The sequence below is a fragment of the Xyrauchen texanus genome, chromosome 4 (genome assembly GCF_025860055.1).
Source record: "Xyrauchen texanus isolate HMW12.3.18 chromosome 4, RBS_HiC_50CHRs, whole genome shotgun sequence".
Classification (NCBI taxonomy): Eukaryota; Metazoa; Chordata; class Actinopteri; order Cypriniformes; family Catostomidae; genus Xyrauchen; species Xyrauchen texanus.
The window spans coordinates 5,171,490-5,197,196 of record NC_068279.1 but is presented as its reverse complement, the minus strand read 5'-3'; the positions used below and the strand labels follow the sequence as shown (position 1 = coordinate 5,197,196).

Sequence of the window (25,707 nt, the reverse complement as noted above, 5' to 3'; positions counted from 1 at the left end):
GTAGTGAGGGACTGTTTGGGAAGTATTGTGAAGATCATTCCACCTCCGAAAAACAGTGAATGTTCAATTAAAAAATTAATTCTGATTAATCTCATTTTAAGTATTCTCCCGAGGTATCCGAAGGGCTTGATACTGTGTGAACAAATGCAAGAAGGGTTGTCAGATCTAGTTTATTTATTTTTTTAATTTGAAAAAAAAAAATAAAAAGAGAAAGGCAAAATTGTGTTTGTTTTTGTATTTTAATACATTTGAAATGACAAGTTCAAATATTTATCAGACAGAAAGTTCAGTGTGAAGAATTCTAAAAACAAAGGCCTTTACCTGCATCACTCTTTTTTGCTTTTACGCTTTGATCGGAAACAGCAACGCATTATGAAGAATTTGCACATCTTAAAGGAGATGTAGAGGACTACAGTCACTATAGTGATGAGAAAAGCGAACACATCCAGACAGTGGTACTGGTACCAGGTAAGGTTGTGGGCCTCCACACGCAGGTGTTTAGCACCTTTATTACGCATGACAAACTCTATCCAGAACACTGCCTCATCTAAAGGCTTCATTGGTCTGTCATGATGAATCCTGGACAAACGCATGGCATTCTCTTTATACCTGTAAAAAAATGACATAAATTGAGTAAGACAAGTATTGCAATATGTCTGTGTATAATTTGTGAACAGCATGTCTGTCCCCAGTCTTGCTGTGCAATGAAACCACTGCCAATTAAATAACATGAGAGTGACTCACGAGGGGTCGTTAATGACAGCGTTGAGTCCGTCCACCAGGTCTTGAGTCTGCATGTTTTTAATGCCATCCATGACAACAGCAGCCCCCTTGACCTTCATATGGGCCAAGTTATCAGGCTGATCACCAAACAAGGGAATCCCGACCATTGGAACACCATGATATATGGCCTCAAATATGCCATTAGTGCCCCCATGAGTGATGAACGCTCTGGTTTTGGGGTGACCTGAATCAGGAAACAAACATGGATGAACAGAGAGGATTCTTACATTTGGGTACATGAAAAGCATCATGAAAACTGACCATATTTACTGTTTAAATGCATGTTACTAGTCTTATTGAGCATAATTAGTCAGTGCACGTTACTCCACATGAAAAATGTTTGTCTTTAGGGTTAATCGATTAAATGTTTTTGTTACATGGTATGCCTATTAATTGATCAAATTAATCACAATTAATCACACTTAATCAATATTTGCTAAGGTGCCAAAATTAAGAACATGCAATATAAATGAAACATCATTTAAATAATAAAAAATATTATAAATAAAAAGATTAAAATATGTTGCAATATTGTGGCAGACTAGTAAAGCACTAATTACACAATACAAAAGTGACTTCAGAAGTCAATATATATTGCTTTTTTTATGCCTATATAATTGAATTAACAAGTCCACAGCAATCCATCGGTCCTGTTCTCACAGGATGCGATCTTGTGTTCCACTGCACTATTTTGAATAGTTTGTTTCTGTACATATGCACCAGACAGACTTTTTTGGAGCATCTCACTTGTTTTCAGCATCTTAAACGCCATATTTTTAGGACACTGTGTCAAGTTAAAAGTAGTTGAAACTTTGAAAATCTCATCTCGAGATCCCAGCATTCTGTTGTGCTTCGTCTAGTTGTCAAGAACGCATTCTGTGTGACCAGCTCTCATTCCTTCACTGCTTTTGAGGTTTGTTGAGGCGAGCTGACTGCCTCCTACTGACGTGGCTAATTAAGACATGTACTTCAAGATTGTATAGCTTCAATGGTAGGAAAATAAGTACTTTTACAACAAAAATTGCATACGGTCTGGGAGCATGATTAATTGCATTACTTTTTTAACACATTATATTTATATATAATTAATTGCACTAAATAAGCACATTAAATCAACAGCTCTTGCAATCTTTCTAAAAAATATAACAACTTGCTCTGCCCCTGAAATTACTTTCCTTTTTTGGCAGACATCAAGATTCACTCTTAATTTTGTAACCCCTCCCCTGCAACCACATGACTCCATTCTGGTACTAGCACCCACTTTTCACAATCCAGTCAATTCCCAATTAATAAAATCAAGTCCCCCATTAATTTTTGTCTCATTGAATATCCTATCTTACCAGGAAATATGTCAGTTTACGTAAAAAGAAGAATGTGTTATGAACAATATTTCACGTTGACTTTACATTGAATTAGTCAGATTAGGATATACAATTATTATTTAAAAATAAAAATGTATATACTCTCAGAAATTGTAACACAAACCCAATAAATCATTCTGAGGGATCCAGTCATAGATTCTGGTGTTTCCACCAAGAGTATCTGGCTTCTCTCCAGAGTATCTCCATAAGACCTGCAAAAAACAAAACAAACAATTACTCACCTACAGAGCTTTAGTCTCAATTTTGGGGAATATAATTGCATAGACACAAAGAGATTATAGAGAATTACAATCTAAAATTCTAATTTAATTGTTGCAAGATAAAATTAATCAAGAAGATCTGTGAATCTCATATGACTTGAGGATCTACTTTGCACCCATATCAACTAAAACATCTAGAAGCAGTGTTAATTTGTTTGTAATATTAGGAAATAACAGAAATAATGATGCCAAAATAGTAAGTCACCTTCTGAGGTATTTGTGCGAATGCAGAGGCGATCATATTGCTCCTCTCTTTGGTCATGTTCTTTACCATGGATCCCAAAGTGAACACAACTATCCCATCATCCCCAGAACTCTGCACAAACTCCTCCATGTCCTACACACACAAAATGACATTATTTCATGTGAAAAACATGACTCTATATTTCTGCAAAACCTGAAATATGTTACCTCGGGTACAATTCACTGGTATCCAGGTGAAATGTCCACCAGTGGTGCTAAAATCAAGTTCTTTTTCTCCAGTACAGATATGACTTTAATAAAGTTTTTAAAAATAAAGTTTGTTCAAGAGCCTCTTCTTTGACCATGTATATCTGCTATAAAAACATAACATATACATATCTCCAGAGTTGTTATCAACAGCAAATGGGATAAGATATTGAAAAGACATATATACCTTGGATAAAGGCTTGGCAGGGGTGCAGTGAAGCCCTCCAACGAATTTGAAGTTGGGCAAGAATGGCCGAGGAAACTCAAAATCCCAGTAGGACCGGATTAGCCAGATATCAGCTTTACCCATCATCTCACAAAAGGAAGTTGGTCGTCCTGGAATAAGGTGTGCTTGACAGTGTTATGGGGTCTAGACTTTTGTTTATATAATTGTTTTGGTTTTTAATTATGGTTACAGTAAAGAACTAAGAAAGTAAACAGGGCTACGCATTTTGGAGGTTTGAAAGCATAAATGTGAAGCACTCACTTGATTCTTCCTTTAAAATGTGTACTATTTATGCTTTAAAGTGGTCTAAATCATCATTTTATTCCCTTGATGAAAAAAAAAAAACATTAGAAACCCTCACAGAAATTCTAATGGTTTTAATGGTTATAATGGGGCAGTGGTGGCTCAGTGGTTGAGGCTCAGGGTTACAGACCAGAAGATCGGGAGTTCAAGCCCCAGCACCACCAAGATGCCACTGTTGTTCCGAGCTTTAGTCTCGGTTGCTCGGGGGACTGTCCCTGTAATAAGTGCACTGTAAGTCACTTTGGATGAAAGAGTCTGCCAAATGCATAAATGTAATGGGAATTATATTAGTTTTAATGGAAACTTTAATGGTCCCTGTGGGTCTCTACTGTTAATGACTTTTATTAGTGATTTGTTATGCCTAGTGGATACAATTAGGGACCAATACATATCTGTAATGCAAACCAACACTAACCATTATATCCTAATTGAATATGGACCAAAACACACTACAACAAACCAACTGATATTGGTTTTAATAGTTTTCAGCTGATAGGTTGTAAAGGTATTTGTAGTTGAAATGTTCAGAATTTCTATAGTGGATTTTTCTTTATGCAAAAAATCCCTTGCATGTGTCATGTGATAGTGGCAATGCTGACTGGATTTCCATAGTCATAGAGTTGAAATGTTCAAGATAACTTTGCACAGATAATTAGTAAGCAATTCTATCACATATGCATATCGCCCTTTTTACTTCCATTGTAATTTTTGCTCGTTTTAAAACACTGAGTCAAAATTATTGTCTGCGGTCATTGACATTATGAAACAAATGCTGATGATAGAGCTTAGTTTGATTTGTCCAAACAATGTAAACACTGTAGTTCATTGGTGCTTACAACGTTGCAGTTTTCATATGCTAACCGGGCTTTAGTGGTGGTGGTTTAGTGGGCTAAAGCACATAGCTGTGAATCAGAAGGTTGCTGGATCCGATCCCCACGGCCAAGCCATTGTGTCCTTGAGCAAGGCACTTCACTGCAAGTTGCTCCGGGGGATTGTCCCTGTAATATGTGCTCTGTAAGTTGCTTTGGATAAAACGTCTGCCAAAAGCATAAATGTAAATGTAAATGTACTACGCAACATTGGCTTAATGACATAGGAATGCCTGTTTGGTCGACCAATGGAAGAAGGGTGAATTGTTTGGGGAAAACTGTTTAGCAAATCTCATTATTTTGGGTGGTGCTAGTGATGCAGAAATAACACACTTAACCTTTAACTTTAACCAAGAACATGCCTTTAACTCACCTAAATAATCAGTGTAGTAGTTGTCATATTTTTTCCACAGAGTAATGGCCAAGGCATCTTGAGAAAGGTAGAAGAGCATGTTGAAGATTCGCTCTGTAAAGCTCATCTTGTCTGTGAGTTTACTCATGGCTCCAGGAACAAATGATGGTGGAGCCGGTAACTGACCACACATCCGCTCTAGAGTGTGAGCGATGGAGAACCGTAACGTGTACACCAAGGGAATGTTCAGCTGTTCAGCCACTATATCGCTGCACGGGCACATCGGGTCTGACAGAAGAACATCAAATTTTCCTTGCCGCAATTTGTCCATCAACTGTGGAGATTTTAGGATGCCATCGCAGTATATAAGGCACGTATCCAGATGTTTGGAGACAAATGTATAGAATTTCATAAAAATCTGCAGTGGGTTTAACTCATCCATCTCATAGATCGAGAATTGTAGAAGTTCCTCAAAGAAAGCATGTAGGTCCTTAGAAGACATGGACGCATTAAAGGGCAGGTAGGAAAAGCGGTCTGATTCTTTGGCTTTCATTAAAAGGGAAACATTCGGCAGCAGAACTGTTACACCTTGTCCTCTGTCCATCAATGTTTCCAACACTATTTTCAGATTTATCCAATGACTCCCATCAGTAGGCCAGACTAAAATATTCCCACATTCTGTGCTGCCGAGCACAGTTAGAAAAGATAGCAGACAAACTACGACTCTCATGATTGCCAGTGAAAAAGCATATGATCACACGGTCTCCCTCAAACATATGCTATCAGGTATAAATGATTAACATAGAACATGAACTTTAACAAGCGCAAATTCGAGGTGATAATGGGCGGTTCAGGTAAAAGTTACAAAGAGAGAGGTAGAACACAAGACTCGTGCATGACTGAAACGTAGGAATCGGTGTCGCTTGTCAATTATTCTGTGCCCAAAGAAAGAGAATGTCTTCTGTAAGGAGATAACAAGCACTTTCAAGTGCAGTCTGAAATATTGTAAATACGAGTAAACAAGTTATGTGCACATGAATGACCAAGCAAAGTCATGCGTCAGGAAACTCGGATTTCTCAATGATACTTGCTGAGTTATAAAGTTGGAAGTAGCTCGTTCACATGAAAGATAGCTAAAAGATACTCTTAGATGGCAGTGAATGGTTTTCTAAGTTCATTTAGTTCATTACTGTATTTTAGTCATATTCATTTATTATATGAAAGAGCTTTAAGTTAATTAATGCAAAGCTAATGGCTTGCCCTTTAAGGTTTGCTTAATTGAAAATGTATTATTTGTTAGATACCATGCATAAATCAATCAAAGGTTTTGCAGGTGTATTTAGTTATGCATATCCACTGGTATAGCATATAAAAGAGCTTCAGCCGTCATTCAGAGTTTATTTGTTTTGGCAGAGCAACACTCATATTTTGTTTAAGACTTCACTCTCTTACAGTAGGAGCCTCCCAGCCAAGTTAAATTGAGGCAGTAAATGTCCCATATCCTGTAACCATTCTTGATGTCCTTTGTCTTAGTAAAACTGAAATACAAAGAAATACGAATAAAAAGATGCATCCATGTAGCTTTATTATAACAATTATTCCACAAGAACCCAATGCAAATTAATGTAGGCTATTCTTCTTGCATCTTGAGGTACAATTTTCTTCTATTTAAACTAGTTTTAAACTAACTCTAAAGGTTAAACTATTAAGTCACTCATTTAATTTCCATTTAAATAATTATAACTCAAACAACTCTCTCACAATATATTTAATCAAATGTTTCAACTACATACATTCAAATATCACTCACGCCCGAACTGTTGTAAAGTTTGACACGTTTAATGTGGGACATAGTTCACCACCATATCGCTTCAAAACAAGACGGTTTAAAATTGGAGTTTGCCTACAACGTTAAGATTACTTACTTTCTTTGGATAGTTTTTGCCCATCCCGATTTGAAAACACCCACAGATTGAGAAACGCCCATTATTGTCCTACAGAAACCACTTTCTTAAAAAAATAAATAAAAAAAAAACACTTTCTAAATTCAGACATGCGCAAACGCCATTTCAAAATAAAAGTCCCAAAGAAAACGCAACTCAAGAAAACGAAATAAAATATAAAAACACGATTTTATCTTCTGAATTGAAAAGACAGAACCACACAATGAGACGACATCAACATTGAAAATGGGTTTTAGCGTTAGTTGTTTCTTGCCATTTATTAAAAGGATAGTTCACCAACAAATTTATCATTCTCTTTTCATTTACTAACCCTTATGCCATCCCAGATGTCTATGACTTTCATCTGCTGAATACACAGATTAAGAATATCTCAGCTCTGTAGGTCCAAGGGAATGGTGGCCAGAAATTTGAAGGTCCAAAAACCACATGAAAGCAGGATAAATGGAGTCCATATGACTCCAGTGGTTAAATACATGTCTTCAGAAGTTATATGATGCATGTGGGTGAGAAAGAGATCAATAAAGTCATTTTTTTCTGTCTATAAATTCTCATTCTCAGAGAGAACTTAAAATATAGTTATTATTGTACAATGACACTCACAAGGAGTCATTAATAACAGCGTTGAGTCCATCCACAGGTCTTGAGTCTACATGTTTTTAATGCCGTCCATGATAACAGCAGCCCCCTTGACCTTCATATGGGCCAAGCTATCTGGCTGGTCCGCAAACAAGGGGATCCCAACCATTGGAACAACATGATTTATGGCCTCAAATATGCCATTAGTGCCCCCATGAGTGATGAACGCTCTGGTTTTGGGGTGACCTGAATCAGGAAACAAACATGGATGAACAGAGAGGATTCTTACATTTGGTTACATGAAAAGCATCATGAAAACTGACCATATTTACTGTTTAAATGCATGTTACTAGTCTTATTGAGCATAATTAGTCAGTGCACGTTACTCCACATGAAAAATGGGGGTGAAATCAGGAAACAAACATGGATGAACGGAGAGAACTATCTTGCTTGAAATATCTCCATGTGGCAAGCGGTGCTGGAGGGTTTTAGTAGTTAAGTTCAATGAAGAGATATTTAAAAATATAGCCAACTACGCCATCTTGGGTCTCACCCAAGGAGTTAAAGCTTACTTGAAACAAGAAAAACAACCTTGATTGAAGACACAGGTTTGTTGTACCCAATGAAGGATGAGACCATGCATTGCCCAAAAATATTGTATTTCTTTAAAGATGTGATATGTACATATTTTCATGTAATATTCGCCTTTATTTTGCCAATGAGTGAACGGCTTGTAATGCAAATTAAAAAATGAGCCCTTCCCGGACTTACTAGGTTGCCTGTTAAAGCCTGTAGACTGATTTTCATGCAAAGGGAGCGGGTCGCTTTTGCTGGGAAAATCAAAAGGATGTTTATGCGTGCTCCAGATAGCCTTGTCTCAGACAGTAGCTTGTCTTCCGCTATTCAACAGCATCAACAGACAGTCTGCAACACTATGTAACGTTATCTTAGAGATGGAATCCAGCAAATGTCCGGCTCCCAGCACAACACTGACTCCTACACAAACTCAGAGTAAGCCAAAAAAAAATGCATCTACTGAATCCCGTGTGGCTAAGTGGAAACGTGATCATGGTCGAGTGAAAACTAGAGGGAACATTGGCAAGGCATTTGATTCCTGGAGGGATCTTTGTTCAGTTTTGGGGATCAAATGGCAGAGCATTTTGTCACACTACAGTATCAGGGCAGTGTAGACAACTCTCATGCTACTGGAACCCTAAACATATGCTTAACTGAGCATTAACTAGTCAGTGGGAACTCCGTTCACTGCATGCGCCGGTAAAGAATCGCCTCTTCAAAAACGCGTTCGGGTCTGTAATGTGATTACATTGCACTCCTTAAAGAGTATATTGAAGAAAAGTAAAAGATACACTTGCAGATAAGAATGTCTTTTAAAAGACAAAAGTGTTCCACCTGCGAGTTATACAACCCTCTGGCCGATGAGCTTGAGCGCTGTTCTCTAACAGTGCTCATTAAGACTGATTTTGTTCAATGTGTGCATATAAAACTCATGACGCTCGGCTCTAGCGGCTCACTTTCATTATGAAAGCCAAAAATGCTCCTCTCTCCTCCCACTTGTTCCTCTGCAGCTCCTGAGGGGCTGTTTGAGTAAGACATGAGAGGACAGAATATGGAGCGTGGAGATTTTAGGAGGGTTTGTAGCAGGCTCAAGCCCTGCGTGCCTCCTTTTTAACAATATTAAGCGGTGGTGCATTGAAGCCCTCCAACATATTTAAAGTTCGACAGGAAAGGCAGTGGAAACTCAAAGTCCCAGTAAGTTCTGATTAACCAGATATCAGCTTTCGCTATCATCTCACAAATGGTAATGGGTCATCCTGGAATTTCCCAAGGTGAAATATTTTTAAATGTACTATTTTTGCATTGCATAGATAGTGTTATAATTCTCCCTGTTTTTGCCATGACATTTCATGTCTTGAAAAAGAAACATGTTCTACTTGGAAAAATTGCACAGTCACTATCATGGTCAGTGGCAACCAATCATTTGGCTTTTGGAGTGGTGAACACACCTACAGAATATTATTCGTCAAATCTCTTACACAGAATATTGGAATAAGCATCTTGAGAAAGGAAGAAGAGCATGTTGAAGATTTGCTCTGTAAGGCTCATTTTGTCATTTTTTTTACTCATGGCTCCAGGAACAAATGATGGTGGGGTCGGTATCTGACCACACTCTGCAGTGTTAGTGATGGAGCATCAGAACGTGTACACCAAGGGAATGTTCAGATTTTCAGCCAATAAATCGCTGCATGGGAAGATCGAGTCAGCCAGATTAACGTAACATTTTCCATGCTGCACTTAGTCCATTACCTCTGGAGATTTCAGAACTCTATCGCCGTATGAAAGCCACAAAAAATAGAATTTGATATAAATCTGGAGTAGATTCAGTTGATCCATGTCATACATTGAGAAATTGGTAATTTCCATGATTAAAACGGGCTCATTAAAGTGCTGATAGGAGAAACAATGTGACTTTGGCATCCATGAACATTGAGGCATTCAGTTTTAGCACTGTTACACCGTATGCTCTGTCCATCAACGTTTCCAAATTTTCAGATTAATCCAATGACTGGCCTCAATTGGCCAGACTAAAATATTCCCACATTTTGCACTGCTGAGCACAGTTAGCAGAAAGGCGATTCTCATGATTACCTGTGATACAGTGTACAATCACTCAATCACTCTCAAACATAAGCTACCGTGTATAAATTATTAACCTAAATATGAATTTTAACAAGAGTGCAAAAACAAAAGCCAATAAATAAATAAACATTTCAAGTGAAATTAAATAGCAAAGAGAAAGGTAGCGCATGTTTGCACGTAACACACGGAATAAATGTGGTTTGTAATTTATTGATTTAACTCTTTACTCAGCTGCAAGTTTAAGAGTTGATATTGTGTTAAAATCTTTTTAACCACTTATGTGTTGTCATATCTGCTTGGAACATCAAATCTGATGATTCTGATAAATCAATTAAACATGTCTTATTTACATGTACTCATTTATTTACATGCCTTCTGTTGAAGTCCATGATGTCTGCTGGAACAGTACTGTCAAGACTGGGCCCTGACAGTCAACCTGGACAAAACCAGAGTCATGGTGTTCCAGAAGAAGGCCCGATCTCAGGCACACAAACACCAGTTCCTGTATAAAGGCCAGGTCCTGCAGCACAGCATGAGCTATAGCTATCTGGGTATCGACATCAGCGCCTCGGGACGCTTTGGTCTGGCTGTCAAAACTCTGAGTGAAAAGGCACGGAGGGCTTTCTATGCCATAAAATCACGATGCGGACACTTAAAATTACCCATTAAAACCTGGATCAAATTATATAATTCAATAATAAAACCAATTATTTTATATGGATGTGAAATTTGGGGACCAGTACTAAATTTTAAAAATTGGGATAAAACACCAGTAGAAAAATTACAATTGGAAATTGCCAAAAATATTTTAGGGGTCCACAGAAACACGTCCACACGCCGCCTGCAGGGCTGAGGCTAGGCCTGTACCCGCTGAACATTGAGATCCAGAAGAGATGTGTTCAGTTCTGGCATCACCTCCATCAGTCTGATCCAGAGTCAGTGCAATATAAAGCCCTCCTCGCCAATGAATCCTCAGCAGAACCTCATCCTCTGAACACACTCGCTCTTCAAATCGTCCATCAGACTATACTCCATATTGACCACAGCTACAGCCCCAAAATTATTATTAAAGAAATCCACACAAATCTAAAAGACACTCATGATAAATCATTAAAAGCACATTTTGACCTCCAGAATAAACTCCAATGTTACTCGACCCTCAATAGAACCACTAAATTGGCCAGTTATCTATTTATTAAACATTTTAAAGAAAGACAAATCCTCTCCAAATACAGATTAAGTGACCATGACCTAGAGATAGAGAGAGGAAGACGTAGACAAACATGGACAGAGAGAGAGCAGAGGATCTGTAGACACTGTGATCTACAGCACATAGAGGATGAGGAACACTTTATGCTCTTTTGCTCGAAATATAACAATATAAGAGAAACGTTTCTGCCCAAATTTGAAGCCTTGATCCCATCATTCTATGAACTGAGTGACACTGAAAAAATGTCCTTCTTACTCGGAGAAGATGATAATACAGCTGCACTAGCGGCTAAATATGTGCTAGCTATTCACAACGCCAGAGACAGCTAATTCTCTAGAATGACCCAATGTATTTATTTATGCAGTGTGTGTATATTTATTTATCCATCTATATACAATGCTACATGTGACATGATTTATACATTTATGTTTTGTTTGTTTGTCTGTTTGTTTTATTATTTATATATAATATGTTGATGCTTTGGCAACATTGTGTTACACAGTCATGCTAATAAAGCAAATTTGAAATTGAAATTGAAATTGAGAGTGTTTGTGTTTTAATTATCTGTTTTTCTTTAATGTTTTTCAATGTTTTTCCTTATATTATATTTGCTTGATCAAATCCAATTTCAATTGTTCTAAACTATTTTATATGTTGTTTTAAAAAAGCTTTGGCAATACAAAATGTACTTTTGTCATGCCAATAAAGCAAACTGAATTGAATTGATAACAGCAGCCCCTTGGCCTTCATATGGGCCAAGTTATCTGGCTGGTCTGCAAACAAGGGGATCCCGACTACTGGAACACCATGATAGATGCCGTGAGTTCCCCCATGTGTAATTAATGATTTGGTTTTGGGGTGACCTGAATGAGGAATTGGCATGAGTCTGATAATAAATTAGATTAATAAACTCTCAGAAATTGTAACACAAACCCAATAAATCATTCTGAGGGATCCAGTTATAGATTCTGGTGTTTGCACCAAGAGTACCTGGCTTGTCTCCAGCATATCGCCATAAGACCTGCAAACAATACAAATAATAAATAAACAAAAATGTGTGCACAGCCTCACTCCTAATTGCTGAGCAATGTGCATGATAGAGAATTATAAATTATAAAGAATCTCTACCAGACTTTGGACGATTTAAGTGTGACATAATCAAGACAAGAGAATTTTGTTTTCATGCTTCATTGCCTGAAAAGAGAAAGGATGAAAGAAAACCAAGTAACCTTCTGAGGTATCTGTACCAATGCAGAGGCGATCATATTGCTCCTTTCTTTGGATATGTTCTTTACCATGGATCCCAAAGTGAACACAACTATCCCATCATCCCCAGAGCTCTGCACAAACTCCTCCATATCCTATAAACATTTTAAAAAGTGACACCTAATAAAATGCATCAAAAACATAAACAAACAAACACACACAGAACCAATAGGAGAACCATAATTTCTAATACATGCTTACAGAACTTTTTAAGGTTAATTGAAGACCCTCTCAGATATCAATTATAAATAGCTAACTCTTGTAGATTTGTTGTGAAGTGGATACATTATATTATTTGATTGCGATGAAAACTGTCTTTATGAAAGGTTTTTTTAATGCAATGGCAGAAAAAGTCCTTATGACCTGACAAATATTACACCTGGCCACGGTCAGTTTCTTTCAGATTAGAAGACTTTGGAGGAAGCTGTTATTTACTAGTTATTTTTATGGTGGGTAGGATATTAAAGGAGACCAATTGTGCCCCTTTTTACAAGATGTAATATAAGTCTCAGGTGTCCCCAGAAAGTGTCTGTGAAGTTTCAGCTCAAAATACCCCACAGATAATTTATTATACCATGTTGTAAATGCCTCTTATTGAGTGGAATCAAAAACAATGTTTTCGTTTGTGTCTCTTTAAATACAAATGAGCTGCTGCATCCCCTACCCCAATGGTAACTTTAGCTGTATTAGCCGTGGAATCAGCTAACAAGCAATGTTGGAAAGACGATACGCAAACATTCACAAAATATAAAGTACGATACTTACATCTTCAGGATATAAAGCTGGAACACGAACAGTTGGTACTGATCCATGCTTGAGAATCACATTTTTTGAATATCCTGCTTTATATTGACACTCATTCACAAAGCAGTCCGGTGTAAAATTATTTACACAAACATACACACATTTTTGTATGTTTTGGGGCACATTTCCTTCAAAAACAAAATTTGTCCACTGCGTATTCAGTGGCTCTGATGCCGGGAGTACATTAAGACTCTTATGTTCACTTTTACACTTTTCTCACTGTATCTGCTCCAGCATGGGAAAAATGGCAGACTGTGTGTAGATCACTCATGGGAGGATCTATGATAATAGAGTGGAGTCTGTCACCAGTCGTGGGTGAGGCCAGCTCTAACATGACGTCACTTTAGAGCAGAAATGAAAACCATTAATTTTGACACACTGTTTTTGATTTATAGAAATATAAGAAAGAGGAGTGGGTGGACTTTTAACATTATATGGTGATTGTGTACACACTGCCAACTCACATTTATGTACAAACACCATGTAAAAGTGAATTTTGCATAATAGGTCCTCTTTAAAAGGCAGATGTACCTTGGGTGCAGTGAATCCAAGTTGGGCAGGAATGGCCGAGGAAAATCCTAGAAGGTTCGGATTAGCCAGATATCAGCTTTACCCATCATCTCACAAAAGGATGTGGGTCATCCTGGAATAAGGAGCGCTTGAAAAAAGATGTATTTTTTATGGAAAGAAGCAGTTATTTTGCATAGTACATAAATATATATGGCTAATATAAATTTGCATTGATCGTTTGTCTTTTGAAGTTTTGAGCTCACCTAAATATTCAGTGTAGTAGTTGTCATATTTTTTCCAAAGATTAATGGCCAAAACATCTTGAGAAATGTAGAAGAGCATGTTGATGATTCGCTCTGTAAAGCTCATCTTGTCTGTGAGTTTACTCATGGCTCCAGGAACAAATGATGGTGGAGCCGGTAACTGACCACACATTCGCTCTAGAGTGTGAGCGATGGAGAACCGTAACATGTACACCAAGGGAATGTTCAGCTGTTCAGCCACTATATCGCTGCATGGGTAGATCGGGTCGGACAGAATGACATCACATTTTTCATGCCGTAGTTTGTCAATCAATCCTGGAGATCTGAGAATGCCATCACAGTATAATAGACACAAATCCAGATCTTTAGAGAAAAGCTGGTAGAATTTCATATGAATCTGCAATATATTCAATTGGTCCATTTCATACATTGTGAAATGGAGAAATTCCTTGAGGAAGTAATACATGGTCTTTTCAGAGATGGACACATTATAGCTGTGATACGCAAAGTGATCCGTTTCTTTAACATCCATGTAAAGAGAAGAGTTTGGCATCAACACAGTTACACTGTGTCCCCTGTCCATCAAAGTTACCAACACAATTTTCAGATTAATCCAATGACTGCCCTCAGTGGGCCAGATTAAAATATTCCCACATTCTGCACTGCTGAGCACAGATACCAGAGAAAGGAGACAGACAATGAGTCTCATGATTACCAGCGATTGAGTATGTGATTACCCCGACTCCTTCAACCATATACTGTACTATTGGGTATAATTATTAACCTAGAATATGAACTTTAACAAGAGCATGGTGCAAAAACAAGAGCAAGTCGTGGTAGGGGTAAGTCAATAATGTGTTGAGGTAAAAGGTAGAAGGCACAGAGATAGGTACTGTATAGTAGGTTCACATGTGGAATAAATGTGGTTTGTCAATCACTGTACATCTTCACTCAGCAGTGTGTGTTTAAAGGTGGATATAGTGTTGATACAGTATGAAGTTAAACAAAACATTTATTATCCATATGTTGTCCTTCACCCTACATCTAACCATAATGTCTGATTGGATGATAGAACTGGTGTTCCAGGAAAAACAAGGATTTTTATCCAGGAACATGTGACACTTGGCAAAATCTTGGTAACTGTTCATCTTGGAAGTGTACCATAATCAAAATTCCATCAGTTTTCTTGTCAATTTTGATCATATCATCAATCATATCTGTTGTAAAAAGGCCAAACCTTTGTGTATTTATAATAGTGAATCCAACACATTCAGCAAGTAAAACCCACACATTATACAATATACACATCTATCTACATACAGTAATGTTGAGCAGTATATATCATTGTCAGAGAGAACTGAAAATATCTAGATTGAAGTCCTCACGAGGCAGTAAACTCACAAGGGGTCATTAACAGAATTGAGTCTGTTCACAAGGTCTTGAGTCTGCATGCTGTTGAAGTCTATGACGAATGGACAGCGGCCCCCTTGGCCTTCATATGGGCCAAATGATCTAGCTGGTGCACAGACAAGGGGATCCCAACCATTGGAACACCATGATATATGGCCTCAAACTGTATATGCCATTAGTGCCCCCATGAGTGATGAATGCTCTGGTTTTGGGGTGACCTGCACCAGGAAACAAACATGGGTAATAGAGAGGATTCTTTTGCTATGGTAGAAAAATTGATAGAGGGTGTGATAGAGTTTCCTTCAAATGCATACTTGTGTTGTGATAAGAATTACGTTCTGACACATTTTGGAGCACAATACATGAAATCGAGTTTGCTTAGCTATAAGCATTTGTGTTTACATATTTTACTCACATGGGCATATAACAGCATTAGACAAATGTAGGTTATACTGAACAATATAATTGTTTATATACAAAAATGTATATACTCTCACGAATTGTTCTCTCTGGCGTATCTCGATAAAACCTGCAAGCAAACAAAAACATAGCCTCAGTCTCAACTACTAAGCATGGCAATGACAAAGACATGATAAAGAATTACTACCTGACTTACCAGTTACATTAACGCAAGACTAAATTAATCAAGATTATCTGACTTTGAAGCTCTTTTTACTTGAGGGTTCTTCTCTTACCCATTACAATGAAATCATCAAGAAACAAAAAGAAATTGATGGAAAGAAAAAGCATGTAAGTATGGAAAGTAACCTTCTGAGGTATCTGACTCATGGCTCCAGGACAAAATGATGGTGGAGCCGGTATCTGACCACACATCCGCTCTACAGTGTTAGCGATGGAGAATCGCAACGTGTACACCAAAGGAATGTTCAACTGATCAGTTAAATCATAGACAGTCGTCGTAGAGTCGGTCGGCCTGTCTGCATATCTATATATCTATCTGCTTCTAAGCAGGTTGTAACAATCTGCCTCTTTGGGAAAGTCACACTAACAGCAATTATAAAGACACTATCTATTTTAAGATGTGCTATAAAATAATACATAAACACTGTTGCAAAATGGCCAAACTCTTTTGTGTATTTACAACAGTGAATCCAACACATTCAGCATGTAAAACACACACCACAATATACACAATAATCCAGTTCATTAGATAAATGAGTATTTTGTTTCGATATCCAACAGTCTAATGTTTATGAGAGTGTCCCCAAATCCTTAGATATATTCCTATTGTACAACGTCCTTAAGGTATACTTCCCAGAGATAAATCCACATGTTAGAGTTAATGGTATAATTCAATGATCATTTGTTTGTAAGGAAACCTATTGTGTGTCACTAGCTCCTTATGTTTCCAAAATGCTTTGGCATACACTTCCCATTTCCTGTTTTTGTGTCCTTTGAGGTCTCGTGACTGGGAAATCTTAATGCTGTTTCAAGTTAAATAATCAGACCCATGCATACAGTAAGAGAAATGATAGACAAACAAGAGACATACATAATGCAACATTATTTACCACACAATGGGCCATGCACACCAAACGCGTCCTTGTGCTAAAAAAGCTAAAGCAGGGCAAAGTACATAATAAAGCTCAGCAGTTCTTTCACGTCGAAGCTTCTGCACAAGACGCTAAAACAAAAATAGAAAGACGCCATCAAAGATGTCAGTCTAATGCATTTTTACATAAAACATGAAAACATTTGAAAAACAGCGCAGACATATGTTTGGTGTAAACAGCCTCCAAAGTTACATAATTAACTTCTGAAAAGACCAGCCAAAATATAGCTATAATTATAGCTGGAAAGGACCAGCTGTAATGACTGTTTTCAAACAGGTTTCCCAAACACTCTCGCCATCGTCCATTGGTTAGATAAACAGATAGACCCCTTGGATTCATATCCCGAGGTTACCAGAGCCGGCCAGATCCTGTTCTGTTCCTGCTTGGTGTTGGACTCCACTGCTATGTGTCACTGTGTGATGATGACTAATAGCAGCCGGTGCCAGCCAAACATCACTTCAGTCTATTACGATGGACTTCAGAGGATGAACTGATGCCAACTCCAACCATAAGACATGGGATACTTCATATGCCACTGCCTGAACCATGGATTTAGGATAGACCTCACTGAAATTACCGGCCAGTTTGAAATGTGATGCACGTCACTGATCTCTGCCTGGACTACAATTTTAAAATGGAATACACTGACTATCAATGAATTGCCAACTAAAGCCTTCATCAGTCAACTAACAAAGGACAAGGCATCTATACGAACTTCTGCAGTTAATCCAGGATGGACTTTAAAGACATTAGTCATTAATCTTACAGTTCAAACAAAATCTTTGTTTAAACACTGACCACTTAACACTTACTTAATTTACTCATTTTAAATCATGACTTGCATTGCACATAAATAACTAATATTAGCATTATATTCATGACGTTAGCTAGAGGGGAACTGGCCCCCACAGTGAGTTTGGTTTCTCCCAAGGTTATTTTTCTCCATTAACCAACATCTTATGGAGTTTTGTGTTCCTTGCCACAGTGGCCTTCAGCTTGCTCACTGGAGTTATAAATACAATTATTATTTAATTATTTATTTTTATACACAATATACAATCATATTTAATCAAGCTACACAATAATGACTCAAAAACTTTATCGATATTACAGTTTCATTCTCTGTTAATGCATGGTTTTCTGTAAAGCTGCTTTGAAATGATGTGTGTTGTGAAGAGAGCTATACAAATAAAAATTATTTGACTACTGCGTCGAACCTGCGATGATGTAAGCGCCACAGTGTTTACACTCTTTAGGCAATTCAACCTATAAATAACTGACTTGTAGTTGATTCTGCACAAAACTACACCTAATTTGACAAATTTACTATAACAGATCCTACAGTTGCATGCTTATGAAAGGCCCTGTTCCAAAATGTTCTACTTTTCTTCCTTCCTTTCTCTGAGTTACATCATGTTGCTTTTTGAAGTATAGATTTGCCTAATCTGATTACAGATCATTGGATTGTCAGTGTGCCATAAAAAAGTGCTCTAGACTAGAGGGCCACTGTCCAGCCAACAATGGGCATCCCTCCAGTCAGCTATGCACCTGCCCGCTCTCCAACCAGCTCTCCTGTCTCGCACAGATAGCACTTTCTACCCTCTCTCTTTCCCTCAGCGTTTCTCTCTCTCTCTCTCTCTTTCTCTCTCTCTCTTCCATCCTTTTTTTCTGAGGACAAATATAAGGATTTATGACCCCTCCAGCCCTTTTTTGGAGACAGGCTCAGACAGAGTGGGAAGAATTTAACATGCAGCATGTGAATTGGTTTAGACGTATAAAGAGATCAGGGCTAATCGGTTGGCACCAGAGACACTTCTACATTCAGCCGCTTTTTGGGGAGGGCAACGGAGCGCGGGAGTGAATGCATGTGAGAAAGAGAGGGAGGGAGAAGCCCATGATCTGCTCTATTGTGATAACAGATTTAGGCAGAGTGTGGGGCTCCGATAAGGAAAAGCACACTCAATAGAAGATTAGCCGCATACTTGGAGTAGAACAGTGCAGGAGAGGAGGACACTTGGAACGATGAGGAGCAGGATGTGCTAGTGAAGCTGAAATGGATTCTGTGTATTATTTATTGTTGATAATTTTCTGTTTACTTCATACAATCATTTGCCTCTAAAGAGTTGCTATTTATGCATAGAGCTTGGGTGTAATCTCAAAGCTTGGTATCTTTAGCAGATTTATCCATTTAAAGCAGAGAGCACAATATATCAATGGAGGAATTCTTAGATGCAGTGCAGAATACATTCTAGTGTATATACAGGTAGTTAACATTTTCAAATGTTTTGATTAGATCTTATATGAAGGTATAAGGGATGATGTATATGTCTTTATGGTTAGTAACTAGCTACCATTGTAATCACCTTTTAGTCTTCACTTGTTCATATTAATTGGTCCTACAGTGTGAAAATTTAATATTTAAAAATAAAAGTATTCCATATAGCCTCTCAAATAATAGGTCACCAATGATAAATGTTGGTCAAAATAGTTTTACAAGGAGTATAACAGGACGTCAACTACTCACATATTCTTCTAAATTTGAGCTCAATATTTAGCTGATCTTGATTTGAGAATATATGGGGAGTATTTCCCACTTGATCATGTAATTATCTTTTCTGATACCTCTCGAAATCTTGTATGCCTACCAGCATTTCTGTTTTTCCTGATATATTAATTTGAGATATTTAAGGTCATGATGCATTGTGAGTGTTGTTTGAACAGGAGCATTAAACCCAAAGAGTTCAACATACCGGTTTTCTACCAAAGCTTCAGTAAGCACAGATACATTCACCAGATGAGTTTTGACTTTCTGTGTTTGGTTTAAGGATCAAAGTTGCCGTGTTTGTGTTTGTATGCTGTGTTAAATGGTAATTAGTATGGAGGTTGGTCAGCTGCAGATTTCAAACAGGGGTAAAGTAGTATGAACAGCTGTCCACAAACCCTTTCTTCCTAAGTCTGTAATGATGACTCTAACACAGCTTGGACAAAAGCAGTAGCTTATATTAGACTAAACTGATCTGAACACAAACGAGTTGTAAATTAATTTCATGTTCAAATAATCTCATCTAATTTTTGACAATTAAGCACATTTACCCCTAAAATTTGAATTACTGTAATGCAATAATATAATTCACATTACTGTGACTATTAATGAAAATCCCTACAAAAGCACAAATCATGCAAAATTGTCATGAAAATAATGTTGCAAAGCTACAAATTTGAATTGCCTTAAAAAGGCATCAATATGTCTTTCTTTTCTTCAGGGAGTGAAATGTGACCGGAACATGTTCTTGACAGGTTTTGTGAAATGAATTCAGTAACTAAACTTATATATATCCGGTCCTCGAATCTGACTGGACGAGAGATGTTCCATGAGCACTGATCAGCACTCCACCATCAGCACTCGAAGGCTTCACTGTGTGTATCACTCCGCTTGTGTTCATACTGTTCTAAACTAAAGTGTAGGAGTAGTGCATATGTGTTGAGTTACTGGCTTTATTTTTGAAATTACATATTTTAGCCAGCAGGTGGTGGCAAAAGATCATTTTTGTGTGTAATATGAGCCAGTTGGTGATGTAAAGTGAATCCGTTAGTCATTGTTTGAGAACAGTGCTCTGTGATTGCTTGTATTACTAATACATTACCAAAGCTAGGAAATCGCTTTAAACGGCTTTAAACGGACAACTTCAGCATTAAGGCTCATGCTGAGAGACACAACTGACTGATTTATCACAGAACTTATGTGCTTACCTTTTATCTGAGTTTCCACATTGGATACATACTGTTTAAAATGACGGAGGACATTGCCGTTTCTATAGTGAATGACTCTTGTGCACTGGCTACAGCGAAATAGAGAGGAATACCCCCCTTGAACGTCTATTTTCCACTGAAAAAATTAACATCATCTCTGATTGGGTGTGGCAACAGGTGATCGCACATGCTCTCTCTCTCTTTCTCTCTCTCTTTCTCTCTCTCTCTCTCTCTCTCACACACACACACACACACACACACACCTAGCTATCTACCCTTGTTTATCCAATAACTTGTTAGAAACAGCACAAGCTGTGATATTATTTCTAAAGTGACATTTTTGAATTACTAACGAAGGTTTGGCACATCATTTGTTTTGAACCAGCAATGGCAGATTCTGATCCGTCGCGTAAGAAAGTAGTTCCATGCACAAATGTGTTTTTATGACCGTACTCAGATTTCCTAATTTTTTTTTTTAAATGTACTTGTTCATTGAACTGTTGTATATAAGTAATATCACACTCGCAATCGTGCGATATGGCCCTACATCAGCACTGCTGTAATTACCTCACGGCACTCCGCCTGCAGCGAATCACATCAGTGCTGATGTCGGGCCATATCGCACGATTGCATGATATTGCTATATATATATATATATATATATATATATATATATATATATATATATATTTATTTAATTTTTTACTGACAGGGCTTGTGTAACGGTATCTCCTTGACCTGCGGGATTCGAACAGCCAGCCAGCATGGAAGGCAGACATGCTAACCTGGAGGCTGAAGACTACAGCCTCTATCGCCAGTTGCTAGTGCACCTCTTGAGGCCAGGGGAGTGAGGTTTACACACTGGTGATATCCCAGCCTAGGATGTGCCTATAAACGCGCACGCATGTCTGTAAGTGGGTGTTTGTGGGGTGTGGCTGACACACCTGATGCTTGTTGAGTTGGGAGCTTAAGTATCCTTGGAGGTGTTCAGATTGGGGCCTTTGTTGGCGGCGACGTCCTCACAAGGCATGGAGCTGAGACATGGCATCAATCTGAACTGGTGTCAGCCGGCATGGGAGGTGTGCACGCCAGTCGCTAGTGCACCTCTTGAAACTTTCAAATTTCAGTCAAATAAAATATCCCAAACTAAAATCAATTACAATAGATTTTCTATAGGCTACTGATGTTCGATCGTAACACAAACACAAACATACACACTCCCTCTTTGTGCGCCTGATTGGTCACTGGCGTGTGTGGATTTTGACTCCAAGATGACCTCTGGCATTAGACCAAAAGTTAAGCTGTGTCTACAATCCCCTCTTTCATGTGGCCTGGACACTTACAGAGGTCATCGCTATGGTCACACTGCTCTTAAACAGCCTCTGCAGTGGACAATTATCTGAGCACAGCAGAACAGCCCATCAGAGACCTCAGAACGGACCGATAGGCATTCACACACTTATAAGGAGGAAAAGAGTTCTGATCAATCTGATGAAGAGTGAGTCAATACTTTAGTAAAGTTTCAGAAGGTCTCTGAATGATTGTTTTTTATTATTAAATAAATTAACACAATAAATAAAGATTTTGATGTAAAACAATTGTTTGATTAATGAGGGCAAATATTCTACAATTCTAAATAATGAATGCACAAAAACAATCTTTGGCAAAACATATTTTGTATGTAGTTGAAATGATAGCATTTTGTCATTAAATAAATTAGAATGTAATGTGCAATATTGTAACATTTCCATCAAACTGAATTGAGCAATATTTAACAAAGTAAAATAAAAAAACGAAATATAGGTTTATTAATTTAATTTAGTTAAAAATGACACTTTTCAATTTGATGGAATTTTTAAACGAAATTGCAAAACGTAAATCTTAAAACTTGGCTAAAATACTTTTTATGCAGCATAAATAAAATAAAAATACAATTAAATATATTTCAAATCTAAAGAGGTTGCAGTGTATTCATTGTTGTTCATTCAGTCAAAGAGATTCAATTAAATAAATGCAAAAAAAGTACAGGTGAGATGCTCATAAAGTGCATCCTTGACAATGCATGCTGCTCAGGGCCTCTGCTAACTTACAAATAATGGCAGTTTTGAAGCATTAGCAAATAACCCCAACACATTAATGTTTTAGTCTCTAGGTTCCTGCAGATCAATTATTTCCAAACGGCGTTGATGGAATGAGTGACTGTGATGTCATAACGACCACTAAAGTGTCACAATGAACAATCCAAGAATCTGGAATCCGCTTCAGCTTTATGTCTCCATGGAGATGGAACTTTGATTTCACCACACTGACAATGTCACAATCATAGAATCCTCTAATGGAATGCTGACACTTTAGTTCAGAACAGTCTATTGAGGAGAAATTAAAATCCTTAAGTTCTATTCGTGCAACCGTCAAGTCACACGCGTCTACCACGCTTCTGAACTCTCGCAGCTGGACCCGGGCGAGGGTGGGTCAGTGTCGCTGTTCCAGGTGCGGTCAGTGCGCAGATTTTGCATGTTCCCTGTAAGCAGTGTGAGAAGTGCGGCTTGAGAGTGAGCCGTTGGTTCCCCGCCCTGGTTTTCCAAAAGAGTAACCAGAAAATTGATGTAGCGCATGGCTAGCCGTAGAATCTCGTTCTTACTGAGCTTTTTCTCGGGTGGGTGAGTGGGGATGAGTTTCCGCAGCTCTGCAAAGGCAGTGTTGACATTATGTTGCCGCCAGCGCTCACGAGTGTTGGTGAACACCTTCCTTGTCATGATACTGCGGCTCTTCTGCAAAAAGAGAGAAATGGTCTGAATACAGGCGTGGGTCAAATTCAAAGCAAGATGTCACAAAGCATTCTGTTAATAATCAGAAACATTCACTTTACTTCTTTAAAATAGTTAAATCCATTTTATTTGGTATACTAATATATAAACTAACAGCATCTTACCACTTTCTGCTGTCTTTAAGCTTTTCGAATGTTGGAGCCTCGAGCAAAAAAATGAGATGGACACAGGTGAAAGCAGCAGTTTTTAAGGAATAAAAAAAAAGTGCTGTAAGGTAATTAAATTAATGACAAGTAATAAGCCAGTACCTGTCCTCTCCTTCCCAGCTCTCTGACATTCGCTGAGCCCTTTAACAATCTTCTCAGACAGAAACGAGAGTGAAAGAGAGCGGATATGAGGGAGGGGTGGGGTTTGTCTTATGCATCTCATTTTTATAGTCACTCTGCTGAGTGACGTCGCACTGGTAGAGTTGGGGGCTGAGAGCACACCAAATGATTTTTACATCTGCTATTAATGCGTTAAAACAGATTAACATAATGCATCATGTTGCCATTCACAGCTACAGCATTTGGGGACTAAATAAAAAAGAAAATCCAGTTTGTAACAAGCCTAACATATAAAATGAACTGTGCTTTAGTGTATAAACCAAGCAGATTATATACAAGTAGACTAGAAAGTGTTTGTCTTGAACATAAAACACAAACATAAAACTAAAGAATTAATTAAAAGTTATTTAAAAAATTGATAATTTTTTTTAAATTGATGGATGTCCTCTTTCTAACCCATGTTTTACATTTACACATTTACCCCTATATTTAAATGTTAGCTTTTCATTTTTTTTTTCACATTGCAAATACTTCCTGGTAAACAGTAGGGTAATGCTGTCGAATCACAGAAAAAACTCATCCCACAGTTTTCAAAAACATACAAAGAAACACACTGACTGAAATCCATTTACAAAGTGTAAGAAGCAATCTGGAGGTAGTGCAAAATATAACGGCGTAACCCAAGACAAAATACGAGACAAGTTGATACTATTTTGTGATAATGGACAGCATGCCACACATGCTGTCAATAGCGGTCAGAACATTCCTTTAATATCAATAAAAAAGAACAATTATTGTTATTATTGTGAGTTTATTCATTGTTGTTATGGTCTTAAAGACAAAATCCACATTCACCCCATCGGGCAACAACATATATGACAGACTTTTCAAAGCCGACATATTGCTTATGAACTCCAACAAATATGCGTCTGTAGTACAACATTTGTTTCTTTCTTTTGTTGGGATGCTGGATATCCACCTGCTAACAGACCTATTACAGAGACTCCATCCAATAACAAAGTGAGATCATAATGAAAGCCATTCCTCTGATTGGATAATACGGTTAAAGTCTCAGCATATTCACCCTGACAGAGTAATAATAAGGGTTTTGTTTGAACGATGGTAATCTTATTTAGCATGTCCTGGGGCTCCACATAAATTACACGAGGTTATGACAGAGGCAAGCTTGTGGATCAGCAAATTCTTTGAGGCTAAGGTCCCTGAGGTCCCAAAAGTCCCCTCTCTCTCTCACACTCTCTCTACCTCCCTTGTTTCTCTCTAGTACTTTCAACCTCCCTTCAGACCAAAAGCTGGTGTCTTACTGCAGCAATTGTTGCCGTTCTCCTCCAAACCCACGAGTGTTGTTTTAGAGGCACAACGTTGCGTTAAAAGTCTCTCTGCGAATTGTGGGGGATTTGCATAATGGGATTAATGAGGGATTAGGAGTCAGGCAGAGGACAGACCAGCTCTGAAGGGTTTCATAGGATCAAGCTGAATTCACGACCCCATTCATACAGACCCGACTGCAAAACGCACCCTGCACCTGCAGAGCTGGCTTTCAGAGCTCCCAAAAACTTGAGGAGAAGCGCTCCACTCATATCCTGCCTTAAACTCATAAATCAGATCTTTTAATATGAACTCATCAAATTATCTGCGCTATGTTATTCACATTCATTTGATCTGACTCATTCTGCCGGGACTGTACAGCATCACTCCACTAGTTACCTGAAACATCTCTTTATCATGCCGAAAGTGCACTTGACTTCATGCGCATTTGATTATAAGCCAGGTTATAACTCTCTTCTCCATCATTTCATTATTATTTGATTAACTTGTGCTATCCATGATCAATAGAAAATGTACACAAACATTTCTATTACAGTATTATGTTTATCGCCTGCTTTCCACGGGCGGTAATGTTAATTGTACTGGGCAAATTGCACTTACACTCATTTACAATGAGTCTAATAGGTGGTGTTTTTGTGTAGAAATAAATGGCAATG

The 25,707-nt window shown here is 38.0% G+C and overlaps 3 protein-coding genes across 5 annotated transcripts; all 3 read right to left on the bottom strand.

Annotated features, from left to right (window-relative positions):
• Nucleotides 1-157: 157 nt before the first annotated feature.
• LOC127636057 (UDP-glucuronosyltransferase 2A1-like) lies at nt 158-14,585 on the bottom strand. Of its 3 annotated transcripts, none has more exons than XM_052116431.1 (7): nt 13,877-14,585; nt 4,647-5,285; nt 3,063-3,211; nt 2,631-2,762; nt 2,269-2,356; nt 745-967; nt 161-609 (listed from the first exon to the last, which is right to left on the bottom strand). In XM_052116431.1, exons 1-7 carry the CDS (start codon nt 14,583-14,585, stop codon nt 327-329), a joined length of 2,223 nt encoding a protein of 740 aa, XP_051972391.1. In that variant the 3' UTR covers nt 161-326. The 3 variants fall into 3 exon arrangements, with proteins under 3 accessions (XP_051972400.1, XP_051972391.1, XP_051972406.1); XM_052116446.1 differs by lacking the exon at nt 13,877-14,585 and adding an exon at nt 6,551-6,667 and having other exon boundaries at nt 176-609; nt 4,647-6,163; XM_052116440.1 differs by lacking the exon at nt 2,631-2,762 and having other exon boundaries at nt 158-609.
• Nucleotides 6,952-13,728, bottom strand: LOC127636084 (UDP-glucuronosyltransferase 2C1-like). The gene is made up of 4 exons (XM_052116472.1): nt 13,635-13,728; nt 12,263-12,394; nt 12,024-12,054; nt 6,952-7,411 (listed from the first exon to the last, which is right to left on the bottom strand). Exons 2-4 carry the CDS (start codon nt 12,389-12,391, stop codon nt 7,236-7,238), a joined length of 336 nt encoding a protein of 111 aa, XP_051972432.1. The 5' UTR covers nt 12,392-12,394; nt 13,635-13,728; the 3' UTR covers nt 6,952-7,235.
• Nucleotides 14,586-22,473: 7,888 nt separating the features above from the next.
• On the bottom strand, nt 22,474-23,765 carry LOC127643167 (T-cell acute lymphocytic leukemia protein 2-like). The gene is made up of 2 exons (XM_052125762.1): nt 23,543-23,765; nt 22,474-23,381 (listed from the first exon to the last, which is right to left on the bottom strand). The coding sequence occupies exon 2, from the start codon at nt 23,364-23,366 to the stop codon at nt 23,037-23,039; it is 330 nt and encodes a 109-aa protein (XP_051981722.1). The 5' UTR covers nt 23,367-23,381; nt 23,543-23,765; the 3' UTR covers nt 22,474-23,036.
• Between the last annotated feature and the right edge of the window lie 1,942 nt (nt 23,766-25,707).